The sequence below is a fragment of the Balaenoptera borealis genome (genome assembly GCF_965194805.1).
Source record: "Balaenoptera borealis genome assembly, chromosome: 1".
Taxonomy (NCBI): Eukaryota; Metazoa; Chordata; class Mammalia; order Artiodactyla; family Balaenopteridae; genus Balaenoptera; species Balaenoptera borealis.
The window spans coordinates 155,262,756-155,275,967 of NC_138860.1; the positions used below are offsets into that span (position 1 = coordinate 155,262,756).

Genomic DNA, 13,212 nt, shown 5'->3' on the forward strand with positions numbered 1-13,212 from the left:
ACAAATACCGTATGTCACTTATATGTGGAATATTTAAACAACAAAAAAAACACATTTAATTGAACTCACAGACACAGAGAACAGATTGGTGGTTTGCAAGAGGTGGGGGGGAGGGGGGGTTTGAGGGTGGCCGAAATGGCCAAAGGTGGTCAAAAGGTACAAACTTCCAGTAATAAGTAATGGGGATGTAATATACAGCATGGTGAGTATAGTTAATAATACTATATTGTATTTTCAAAGTTTTTTTTTTTTAATTAATTTATTTACTTTTTGGATGTGTTGGGTCTTCGTTGCTGTGCGCAGGCTCTAGTTGCGGCGAGCGGGGGCCACTCCTCGTTGCGGTGCGCAGGCCTCTCATTGTGGTGGCCTCTCCCGTTGCAGAGCTCAGGCTCCAGGCGCACGGGCTCCAGCAGTTGTGGCACGCGGGCCCAGAAGCTGTGGCTCGCGGGCTCCAGAGCACAGGCTCAGTAGCTGTGGCGCATGGGCCCAGTTGCTCCACAGCATGTGGGATAACCCCGGGACCAGGGGTCGAACCCGTGTCCCCTGCATTGGCAGACGGATTCCCAACTACTGCGCCACCAGGGAAGTCCTTGAAAGTTCTTATAAGAAAAAATTTATCATTCTGCATGGTGATGGATGGTTAACTAGATTTATTGTAGTGTGTGTTTCACAGTATATTCAAATATTGAGTCATTATGTTGTTCACCTGAAAGTATGTCATATGTCAATTATATCTCAGTTAAAAGAATGATTTTTTTAAAAAAGATTATAGTTTCAGAAGTCGCGTTCCCCCCAGTGTTTCAGAGCTACTTGTCATCTAAATAGAATTCTCTGGTATTTATGTAAGTCACATCTCAAAGTATGACCTACTTTATTTCAGAATGTTGAACCTTCTGACAAAAACCCAGCCTGTTTTGAACTGAGTGCTGAAGGCCAGAATGCAGAAAGAGAGTTTTTTAACAAAGTTTCCAAGAATCTTTCAATTAAGAGGTAAAAGATATTTTATTGTCATGTGTACTTTTTTTATTACTTTTATTAGTTTTTTGGTGAGTAATTAAAGTAACTCCCTCATTATTTCTGAGGAAACTCTTTGTAAATCTTATACCATAGGTATCCTTGCTTTAAATGCATTCCTTCATACTCAGAGGTTGGATGATAATTTTAATGAAGTGACAAGTCTAATACGGTTCTCATTTGAGTTGATTTATTACATAGGGGAACAAAAGTATTTGTCGAGACATTATCTTGTTTAAGAAGAAGCATCCTGTTTTTGTTTAGTTTGCCTTCTGTTCTTCCCTTCTTTGTAGTATTAAACCTAGGCCTATCAGATAAACTACTATAAAAAATAACTCCTCTACCTAAAAAAGAAAACTTTTAAAGCAAATGCACTTGGAGAATATTAAATAATGGTTGTGAATTTTTGGGTCCATATATACCTTTTATGGTAAAGTAGATATTCCCTTTGTATTAGGGTTCTCCAGAGAAACAGAAGCGACAGGATATATATACATAGAGATTTGTTTTAAGGAATTGATTTGTGCAGTTGGGGAGGCTTGTCAGGGCCAAAATCTGCAGGGTAGGCTGGCAGCCTGAGAAAAGTTGCAGTTAGAGTCCAAAGGTGGTCTGCTGGCAGAATTCCCTCCTCTTGGGGAGGTCAGTCTTTGTTCTATTAAGGCATTCAGCTGATTGGATAAGACCCACCCACATTATGGAGGATTACATGCTTTACTCAGAGTCTACTGATTTAAATGTTAATCTCATCTTAAAAACACCTTCACAGAAACATCTAGAATAATGTATGACCAAAAATCTGGCTACTGTGGCCTAGCCAAGTTGACACATAAAATTAACCCTTCACATCCCTATTCCAGCTTTCTCATTTATTTTACTATGTGCCAGATAATGTGCTAAGAGCTGGGGATATAGTGGTATTAAAAACAGATGCAGACACGATCCCTTTCCTCATGGAATTTATAGTTCAGTAATGGAGTGTTGAATTCTCTGTATTATTTGAGAGGTCCATTAATTTAAGTTAATATTTGCCAAGTATTTAATAACCTCATTTAAAAGTTACTTTGGAATGCTGGTTTATTCTTTGATTCTGTAGCTCAGAAACTATTGTTATTTTTAACTTGCACTTACAACTGATTTGTCCTTTTCTCAACTTTTTGATTATAACCATAACCTATCTTTGGGCCTCTTTAATACTATCTGTTTAGTATCTTGCATGAGAAACAAGCAGGTATAAGGTTCATTATAGATTATTGCAATTATTGAGAAAATAGCTCGACTTTTTTGTGGCCGCGCTGCCTGGCACGCGAGATCTTAATTCCCCAAACAGCGATTAGACCCATGCCCCCTGCATTGGGAGCACTGAGTCTTAACCACTGGACCACCAGCGAAGTCCCTAGCTTGACCTTTTTTTAATAGCATTCATTCATCTGTCCTTAACACTTGATCCTGTAGGTGGAAGTTAACTATGATACAGTTTTAAAATAAATGCCAGCTATGCCAACTATTTATAGAGGCTACATAACATAATAGTTGTGAGTTCAGGTTATGGTATAAGACATACATGTGTTCAAGTCTTGGTTGTAAACATCACTATCCCATCTGTAAAATGGGAATTATGACTATATCCGTATTGGTTTCCTATTGCTATTCTAACAAAGTACCACAAACTTAAGTGACTTCAAACAATACAAAGTTATTATCTTCTTGTTCTGGGGGTCAGGAGTCCAAAATGGATCTTTGGGGCTAAAATCAAAGTGATGGTAGGGCTGCGTTCCTTTTGGAAGCTTTAGTGGTGAATCCGTATTCCCTTTTTCAGCTTCTAGAGGCCACCTGCATTCCTTGTCTTACTCCATCTTCAAAGCTAGCAGCATAGCATCTTCAAATCTCTCTCTGACTTCTTCTATCCTCCTCATATCTCCTTCTCTGCCTGACCATCTTGCCTCCATCTTATAAGGACGATTGTGATTACATTGAGCCTCCACATCTCAAGATACTTAATCACATCTGCAAACTCCCTTTTTTCTTTTACACTAACATATTCACAGGTTCTGGGGATTAGAAAGATGTCTGAGGTATACTCTATCTTTGGGCATTTTAAGTTATCCTTGAAACAGGTTAGATCAGCAGAAAACTATATTCTTACAGACTTGCAGGACCACCTTCATTGTCTTAAGGTTTAAGGTTTTATTCAAGATTTTATTGAATGTTTATGGAAGAAAAAGCCCAATTAAGGGGACACTTGCAGTTTCTTTAACATTGTTGAAAAACCGTGTCTATTTTCTTTTTTTAAATAAATTTATTTATTTACTTATTTATGTTTGGCTGCATTGGGTCTTTGTTGCTGCGCATGGGCTTTCTCTAGTTGCAGCGAGCGGGGGGTACTCTTCATTGCGATGGCTTCTGTTGTGGCCGAGCACGGGCTCTAGGCCCACGGGCTTCAGTAGTTGTAGCACGTGGACTCATTAGCTGTGGCTCTTGGACTCTAGTGTGCAGGCTTAGTAGTTGTGTCGCACGGGCTTAGCTGCTCCGCGGCATGTGGGATCTTCTGGGACCAGGGCTCGAACCCATGTCCCCTGCATTGGCAGGCGGATTCTTAACCACTGCGCCACCAGGGAAGTCCGGCCGTGTCTCTTTTCAACTCTGACCAAAGTTTTGATAAGGATCAGTCATTTTTAGATTTTAATTTTAGTAAAATGTTAATCTCACCTAGATAACTGGTATTAAAATTATACAACATTTTTTTCTTTTTGTCTTGGGTGCTAAAAAAGCTCAGAAATGGATATTTTTTGTTTTTTGTGTTTTTTTGGCTGTGGCACGCAGCATGTGGGATCTTAGTTCCCTGACCAGGGATTGAACCTGCACCCCCTGTAGTGGAAGCACAGAGTCTTAACCACTGGACGGCCAGGGAAGTCCCTCAGAAATGGATTTTATTGCTCAGCGTTGGGAAATTTTATATGTGTGTATCTATGTGTATATTTGTATATGTTTATCATAAGTAAGTATGTAGCAAATATTAATTCCTTGCCACAAACTCAGGTGTACCAAAAATGTAACTCTTTTTGTTTTTATTCTTTTCTCTTTTTTTTGGTGCAGCATGTGGGATCTTAGTTCCCCAACCAGGGATTGAGCCCGATTCCCCTGCATTGGAAGTGCAGAGTCTTAACCACTCGACCGCCAGAGAAGTCCCTTACTTTTTTTCTTTTTAAAAGTAATTGAGGGAATTCCCTGGTGGTCCAGTGGTTAGGACAACGTGCTTTCACGGCCAGGGCCTGGGTTTGATCCCTGGTTGGGGAACTAAGATCCCACAAGCTGTGCGGTGCCACAGCCAAAAAAAAAAAGTAATTGAAGTTAATTTCTATTTTGAGCCCCTATTCATTTTGCTCAGTTATAGAAGCCAAATTTCAGTTAATTCAAGGTCTGTTTATCCTGTTTCTTCTGAGGTTATATGTAATTTAGAGGGGACTAATGCTCTGCCACTACTGGTGATGTGGGGTGACATGATTATCATCCATCCACACCACTCAGCCATCTGCTGGGGTGTTTTCTTTCTTTCTTTCTTTTTTTCTTTCTTTCTTTAGTTGCACCAGGTCTTAGTTGCAGCAGGCAGACTCCTTAGTTCTGGCTTGCGGGCTCTTTAGTTGCTGCTCGCTGGCTCCTTAGTTGAGGCATACATGTGGGATCTAGTTCCCTGACCAGGGATCGAACCCAGGGCCCCTGCATTGGGAGTGTGGAGTCTTACCACTGCGCCACCAGGGAAGTCCCTGAGGTGTTTTCATTTGTATCTGGTTTTTGGCAGTTGGTTTGTGCAGGATCCTGCTGCGACCTCCTTACCCTATTCAGGTCACTGGCTCTCTGAGTCATGTCCGTGCTGCACTGAGGCATATGGAATATCATTCTGTATTCTCCATGTCCTTCTTGAGTGTGGGTGGAGAGCTTTGTGAGATTGTTTCATTGCAGCACCTTGGCACAGAAAGAACTCTGTGTTTGCCTCTACAGACTATTAGGGTTTGGGACTAAGGTCTATTCTGCTGTCAAATCTTCCATATCTACCTGGGGGTTTCTGTTGTTCTCCTGCTAAGGAGACAGGACCCTTTCTTAGGAATTCCGTTAATGTCTAAGCTCTTTTAGCTTCCTTCTGGCTTTTCTTTTGTCTTCCCTACCTCATCTTCTTGAGATTTTATTTAGTTTAGGATGGAAAAAAACTGGATGCATATAGTCTTTCAAATTTTAGTCTTAAACTCTAATTTCAGCTTTTGAAACTCAGTACCAGCACTCAAAATTTTTCTGTGTTCTATTGGGACATGGCACCTGTGACACAATAACTTCAACTGACTAAATGGAAGGAGGTATTTCAATTAACGTCTCAGAGTATTTTACCATCACAGATATAAGTACATAGGAAAATGTAATTCCTTACTTGATTTTTCTTTCCAACATAATGAGTGTTTAATGCAGTATGTTTAATACAGTGAGAATACATCTCTCTTATCAGATGGTAAATTTTTGATGGCAAGCTCTGTATCTTATTAATTTCTATACTCCCCTAAGTGGTGAATCAGAAAATGCTCAGTAACTATTGCTTTATTATGACATTAAGAATAACTGGGTTATGGATGCAACTAGAGATTATTATACTAAGTGAAGTAAATCAGAAAGAGAAAGACAAGTACCATATGATGCCACTTATATGTGGAATCTAAAATACGACACAAATGAACCTATCTGTGAAACAGAAACAGAATCAGGGACATAGAGAACAGACTTCTTGTTGCCAAGGGGGAGGGGGGTGGGAGAAGGTTGGGTTGGGAGTTTGGGATTATCAGTGCAAACTGGTATATATAGAATGGATAAACAACAAGATCCTACTGTATATAGCACAGGGAAATACGTTCAGTATCCTGTGATAAACTATAATGGAAAAGAATATGGAAAAGAATGTATGTGTGCGCACGTGTGCGAGTGTGTGTGTGTGTGTGTGTGTGTGTGTGTGTGTATGGATAACTGAGTCACTTTGATGTACAGCAGTAATTAACACAACATTGTAATTCATCTATGCTTCAATTAAAAATAAATTTAAAAAAAAAAGAAAAACTGGGTTAAACTTGCCATGATCAGAAGAGGGTAGATTATTAAGCATCAAACTGACTGGCTCAGCTTTCCTGATCATCTGGCACTGGCCTGAAAAAAATAAAATAATTTGTGGTTGTCAGATACGAAATTAAATGATCCCGATACTATTGTGGCTTATTAAAGGACTTTATTCAGCTTCAGAAAGAAAGAACAAATGAAAACTAAATTACTGAAGACTTACATTTTCTCCCCTCTGTTCTTTAGGTCTTCTCAAAAGTTACCTCCAGGGAAAATGCCAATAAGTGATCATGACTCTGGTGTTGAAGATGAAGATGTTTCTCCAAGACCAACTCCTAGTCCTCATCCAGTGAGTCAGAAGGTATCACTGATCTTAGAACTCACCTTTGTGATTAGAAACCTAAAAATCTCTTCATGTTAAAGCACTCAATAATATTACCTAAAACTTCCTTAAGTTCATTCTAAGATATATATAGCTATCTATATGTATATGGCTTTGACTATATATAAAGATATGGATACATTCCTCACAGGTACATATAATTATTATATGTAATAATATATATGAATATATACATATATTGTAATAAGTATATATAATTATTATTCCCAGAGAAAACTGAGGAACAGATTGGTTAAGTTACCTGCTTAGGATTACATAACTATTAAGTAGTAAAGCTGGAATTCAGGAAGTTTGGGATTTGGTAAACCTCGTGATTTAGGAGGTTTAGTTTCAGAATCTGGTGCTTTTAACCCATTTAGACTCAACATTCTGTACATTAACCAGAGCTCAACATTGTTTCTTATTACCATATTCCGAGAAAACATTCTACTTCCTTTTAGAGATTGCTAATAACCTGTCATAATTTTTTATTGAGGCCAACTAGTGGGTTATTTTAGAATTGTTGTGTCTTAATTACTTATTAGAAGAAAAAGGAATGAGAAAGCCTTTTTTAAATTAATATTAAATTATAACCAAATTCACCACAGTGAGTATTTTGTTTATTCTTTTTGGCTCTCTTCCAACTCTTTTAGTAGGTATCAGTAAAAAGAATAGCAGTGAATAATTTCACTTAGTAGAATATTCTGAATACTTATTGGAAGACCCTTATTTAAAATGCAGAAACATTATTCTTTACTAGATGTGTTGAAGCATCAGGTCTGATAATTTTTTTTGCAGGGAGGGTAAAAAAAGTCTGTTATAACATAGTTTCCCATATTGTGTTCTGTGATCTAAGCAACATTAATTAGTGTTCCAATGAAAGGAGTTTCATTGTTAAATAAGTTTGTGAGGGCAAGGACCTTATTTATTTTGTTCACAATTGCATTTCTAGTACTAGCACATAGATGCCCAGAAAATATTTGTTAACTGTCTAAATAAAGAATATACACTTTTTAATAAATAATTGGATGTAATTTGGAAAATACTAATCAAAGGAAAATGAAGCATATATCATTATCTTAAAAAGTACTTTTTCCTCTTTCATTTCTTTCTCACTTACAGGTTTCTAAGATCCAGCCATCAGTTCCTGAACTTTCACTTGTATTGGATGGCAACTTCATAGAATCAAACCCTGTGCCTAACCCATTGGAAATGGTGAATAATGAAAATCCTCCTTTGTTGATTAACCATTCTGAACACTTTGAGCCATTGCAACCCCAGCTTTATGATGAGAAACACAGCCCAGAAGCTGAAGCTGGAGAGCCTACCTTGAGAGGGCTACCAAATCAAGTAAACCAGGACACTGCTCTTTTGAGACACTGCACAGTAAGACGGCCATCTACCTGTAAGAAAGGGAACCCCCATATCAGGAACAGTGTTAAACCGTCTTCTTTTAATGGACCATCTCCTGAGGCATCTGAAAAGCTTCAAACAGTTTCTGCTGGAAATGTACACAAAGAAGAGTATCCTGTAAGATCCTCCACATTTAATTCCAGGCAGTCTTCCCTTGCCCCACAGTCCCACCCACACAATTTTGTTTTTTCACCCCATAATTCAGGAAGACCGATGGAATTTCAGATACCTACTCCCCCCCCACCATCTTACTGTTCCACAAATGTTTGCAGTTGTTTTCAGCATCATGGCCGTATTCAATATAGTCCAATAAATTCTTTGCAAGGAATGAATACAGTAGGATCCATTCAAGACCTCCAGCCTGAAGCCCTTCAGAAACATTCATTATTTCATCCAAGTGGATGTCCAGCTCAGTATCATAATGCATTCTGTTCCTCAAGTAGTCCTGTAGCCTTGAGACCTCAGGGAAACATGGGGGGTTGTTCTTCCCACAGCAATGTAGAACCATCGCCTGTGGCAAGACTACCTCCACACGTGGACTCATGTAACCCATGGCCTTGTGTAGTATGCGTGCACACACCCAAGACTGGGTCAGATAATGGAATGATGGGACTATCTCCGGATGCGTATAGGTTCGTCACAGAGCAAGACAGACAGCTGCGACTACTTCAGGCACAGGTTTGCTAGCTTTCTTCTGTTAAATTCTTGGTATTAATAGGGTTTTTAAAAAATAACTGGCAACTCTTCAGTAATTATAGTTTATGGAGTAGAATTGTAGAATGTCAGAACTAGAAGAGACCTTGAAACTGAATTCTAGTCCCTGTTGTTTTACAGGTAAGTAAAATGAGGATTAGAGAGAAAAAATAATTTACCCAATGACACATTGCTAGTTAGGAGTAGAACTAGGCCTAGAAAGCAAGTCCTCTCTTCTCTGTCTTGTGCATATCCTAACCTACAACATAATTGTATTTTTCTTTCACTTTTTGCCTCTAATGAGAAGTCTGTATAATTTACTAAACTTTATATACAACTAAATATAAAGCCTGCACAGTAGGTTCTGATACTCTCTAGTTTGTCAACCCTATAGTGTGTAAACTAACCTTTAGCCAGTGTACCTTTACAGAATACAGGTAGTGCCTCCTCTGTGTATCTATACTAGACTTGTTCTACTCATTTTATTCTGAAATGCTTCCTTTCTTCAGGCCTTTATGACAGAGTTCTTAGTCTTTTAATTATATCCTTGCACAGTTTAGTCTTTATTGTATTGTGTCTTTTTCTTTCTTTGCTAACTGACACCCTTCTTCCACATACCTACCACAAACCCCCCACTCCTTCCTTTCCCCCTAGTACCAATGGAAACAACCTGAAATAGATTCTCTCATAGTTTTTTCCATGACCCTATAACTATACAAATATATGTAAAATGGACATATATACATGTGTGATTTTTTTTAAAAAAAATCTTTTATAAAATTGGGGTCATAGTGTTCACATTTTGCAAAAACAAGACAGTGACATTTTTCAAATTCTGCTTTAAAATGCTTTAGATAAGACACCCAAGAAAAATTCAGCTTTGCTGTTTTTTTAAACCCAGGTATATCCTCTGAAATTGTAAAATGTAACTTGGATTTTAACAAATGATTATAAACATTTGGCAGAATTTTTAATGTGGCTAAATATTTCACGTTGAAAAGAAATTTTTCTTTCTTTCTTTCTGGTCTTGTTTTTTTTTTTTTTTTTTTTTAATTTATTTATTTTTGGCTGTGTTGGGTCTTCGTTGCTGTGCGCTGGCTCTCTCTAGTTGAGGCGAGCAGGGGCCACTCCTCGTTGTGGTGCATGGGCTTCTCATTGTGGTGGCTTCTCTCGTTGCGGAGCACGTGCTCTAGGCGCGTGGGCTTCAATAGTTGTGGCACGTGGGCTCAGTAGTTGTGGCTCACAGGCTCTAGATCACAGGCTCAGTAGTTGTGGCACACGGGCTTAGTTGCTCTGTGGCATGTGGGATCTTCCCGGACCAGGGCTCGAACCCGTGTCCCCTGCATTGGCAGGCGGATTCTTAACCACTGCGCCACCAGGGAAGCCCTTTGGTCTTGTTTTTTAAAAAAAGATATAGCGGCTAAAAAGGTCTTCTAAGCTTTTAGAAATCTTAGTACTTGGGATTTATATACTTAAAATGTAAATTACAGACTACTGGCTCTGGTGTAGATTATGAGTCATTATACTTGGAGAACACAAAAGATGATGTAGAAAATGCTTCTATGATAAATTCACATAGTATTTTGCTAACGTATTTTTAAAAACTTTTTTAAGGTAACATATTATTTAAATTTTTTTTTAACTTTTTTTTTTAAGCTGTTTTTGATGTGGACAATTTTTAAAGTCTTTATTGAATTTGTTACAGTATTGCTTCTGTTTTATGTTTTGGTTTTTTGGCCACGAGGCATGTGGGATCTTAGCTCCCCGACCAGGGATTGAACCAGGCATGTGGGATCTTAGCTCCCCGACCAGGGATCGAACCTGCACCCCCTGCATTGGAAGGCAAAGTCTTAACCACTGGACTGCCAGGGAAGTCCCTATTTAAATTTTTTAAGAGTATCATAACATTTTCTATATACGTTTCTATAGAACTATCTTATTCTGCATAGGATTCTCTTGTTATGTACAAGAAATTGTCTAATTGGTCTCTTATCAATTATTTCAGCAGTTTGAAGTTTCTACTTTTGCAAACAGTGCAGCAGTGAACACCCTTATACTTGTATCTTCCTGTATATATGCATGTACCACTGTGGCATAGATCTCTAGAAGTAAAATTTTGAAGTCAAAGAGAACACACATTTAAATGTTCGAAGATACCCAAACTTTCTCCTCTTCTAATATTCAAAGTCTTATTTTGGTGTAGTGGTTAAGAGAGTGGGCTCCTTGGGTTCTCATCCAATTTTGGTGTGACATAAGTTATACAATCTTGGGCAAGTTACTTTATGTGTCTGACTTAAGTTTTCTCATCCACAAAAGAGGAATATACGTAAGTGTATGGAGTTCTAAGGACTGAATGAGTTACTAGGTAGGGTCCAAGAATAGTGCCTGGCATATAGTGCTCAGTAAATGTTAACTATTACTATTATTTTCATTATTGTTATTATCTCAGTTAATGACATCACTTCTCATCCTGCTGCTCAGGCCAAAATCCTATGCATAAAAACCCAGGCTTTTACTTTTCTAGCTGTATTGTGAACTGAACTATTCTTTACCATCTTTCCTGCTACCACCCTAATTCAAACCATCATTTTCTCTTCTCCGTACATGCTGCTTCCAGTACTGTTCCCTCATGTTTTCCTGCAGTTGGAAACATGAGGGCCATCATTTTAAAGCCCAAGTCAGATCATAGGGATCCTGCTTAAAACACAATGGTTTTCCACTGCAATTAAAATAAAATCAAAATTTCTTACCTTGACCCTCAAAACCCTTTGGGTTCAGCTTCTGTCTCCCTCTCCTCGCTCATCTCTTGCCACTGTCTTTCATGTTGACTACACTTCAGCTGCAGTGGTATGCTTTTTGTTCTTCAAAAACACAAGCATCTTTCCACTTTATGTGCTTAAGCTTCTAGTCCCCTTTGCCTGAGACATTCTTCTAATTCTACTAATGGCTAGCTCTTTCTCTTCGTTCAGTCAGGCCTTAATTACATGTTTTAGTTTTTTGTCTCTAGGGAGCTCTAGGCAGGGAGCTTACAAGATTCATCACTGTATTCTTTAGCACCTTGAATAGTACTTCACTTAAAACAGTTGTTTAATACATATTTTGTAACTTGAATGAGTGAAAAAGGCCACCAGAAAGGCTATACCAACTTAATACTTCAAAAGTTTTCCCACGTCTCCAATACTGGACATATCTACTCTTAAATTATTATCAGTCTTTATTAATAGAAACTGTTTTGATTTGCATTGTATTATTATAAGTGAGTGATCATTTTATTGTTTATTGGCCATTTGTATTTTCTTTCTATAAAGTCTCTGTTATTTACCCATTTTTCTATTAAGTCCTTTTCTAATCAATTTATAAGAGCTTATTGTATATTAAGGAAATTGGTTCTTTATCATCTGTATGTGGTATTTCTTACAGTTTGTCTTAAGTGTTTTGTGTTTTAATCATTTGTACAGAATATTCCAGCTTAGACATAATTAGATTTATCAGTCATTTTCATTTTGGGTTTTGTATTGTGTTTAGAAGAGCCTCTTCCCTTTAAGATCATAAAAAATTTAGTCTTCATTACCACCACGCCCCCAGGATTATATTTGTTGCTTTATTTTGGTATATGAGATAAAAGATTTTTTAATTTTTAATCCTTAGATGACTGACTCCATATATTTACTGAATAATATATCTTTTTGTTAATGATTTAGAAATGCCTTTTTTATTGTATAATGAAAGTATCATGTGTTTGTATCTGTTTCTGTACTGTGTTCCCCATTGATCTGCCTGTCTATTCCAGCACTACTACCATTCAGTTTAATCTGTATAGCTTTATAATAAATCTCTTATCAAGTACTTCCTAGGCAGTCTCTCTAAACCTCACTTTTCTCAACTGTAAATTGGGAGCAGTGATTGGTATTATATGTAGATTTGATGGTTAAATGAATTTATATGTGTATGTATATATATTCACACACACACCTGTCTGTCTAGATAAAGTGCTTACTGTAGGATGAGGCTATAGTAAACACTCAACAAATTACAATTATTTTGTTTATCTCTTAGTCCTCACAACTACCTTAGTTTTAGGTAATGTTGAAGCTCATAGTAGCTAAATAGCTTTTCCAAAAGGTAGCAGAGTAGGATTTAAACTTACGTCCTCATGACACTAAAGCCCATGCTCCAAACCACTATAAGTACATATGCCACTTTGTATTATTAATGCAGGTCGTATTTCTACTGATCTCAACAATTATTGGTAATACTTATTTTCCTATATTAATAAAGTTAATCTGCTAAAGTTAATGAGTTGAACACAACAGTATAACTTATAGGGAAATAGAAAATTACAGTGTTTAAAAAGGGAGGCTTTTCCACTCCTAGGTGTATATCCAGGAGAAATGAAAAAATATGTTCACACAAAAACTTGTATACACATGTTCATAGCAACATTATTTTTAATAGCCAAAGATGAAATAATCCAAAGTCCATCAACTGATGAATAGATGAACACAATGTGACATTATCTATACAATGGAATATTTTAGTCATCAAAAGGAATGAAGTACTGATAGGTACTGTAGCACAGATGAACTTTGAAAACGTTATGCTAAGTGAAAGAAGCAAGATAT

General features: G+C 37.5%; 1 protein-coding gene across 5 annotated transcripts in view; it reads left to right on the forward strand.

Moving 5' to 3' along the window:
- STIL (STIL centriolar assembly protein) overlaps positions 1–13,212 on the forward strand; it is a 67,530-nt gene that overhangs the window by 33,481 nt on the left and 20,837 nt on the right. For all 5 annotated transcript variants that reach the window (XR_014238107.1, XM_082370215.1, XM_082370214.1 and 2 more), the window contains 3 exons: positions 881–990; positions 6,349–6,463; positions 7,607–8,575. Coding sequence is in view for 4 of the 5 variants with exons in the window: in XM_082370215.1 (XP_082226341.1) it covers positions 881–990; positions 6,349–6,463; positions 7,607–8,575 (1,194 nt within the window). In the remaining variant the exon portion in view is untranslated. The remainder of the gene's footprint in view (positions 1–880; positions 991–6,348; positions 6,464–7,606; positions 8,576–13,212) is intronic.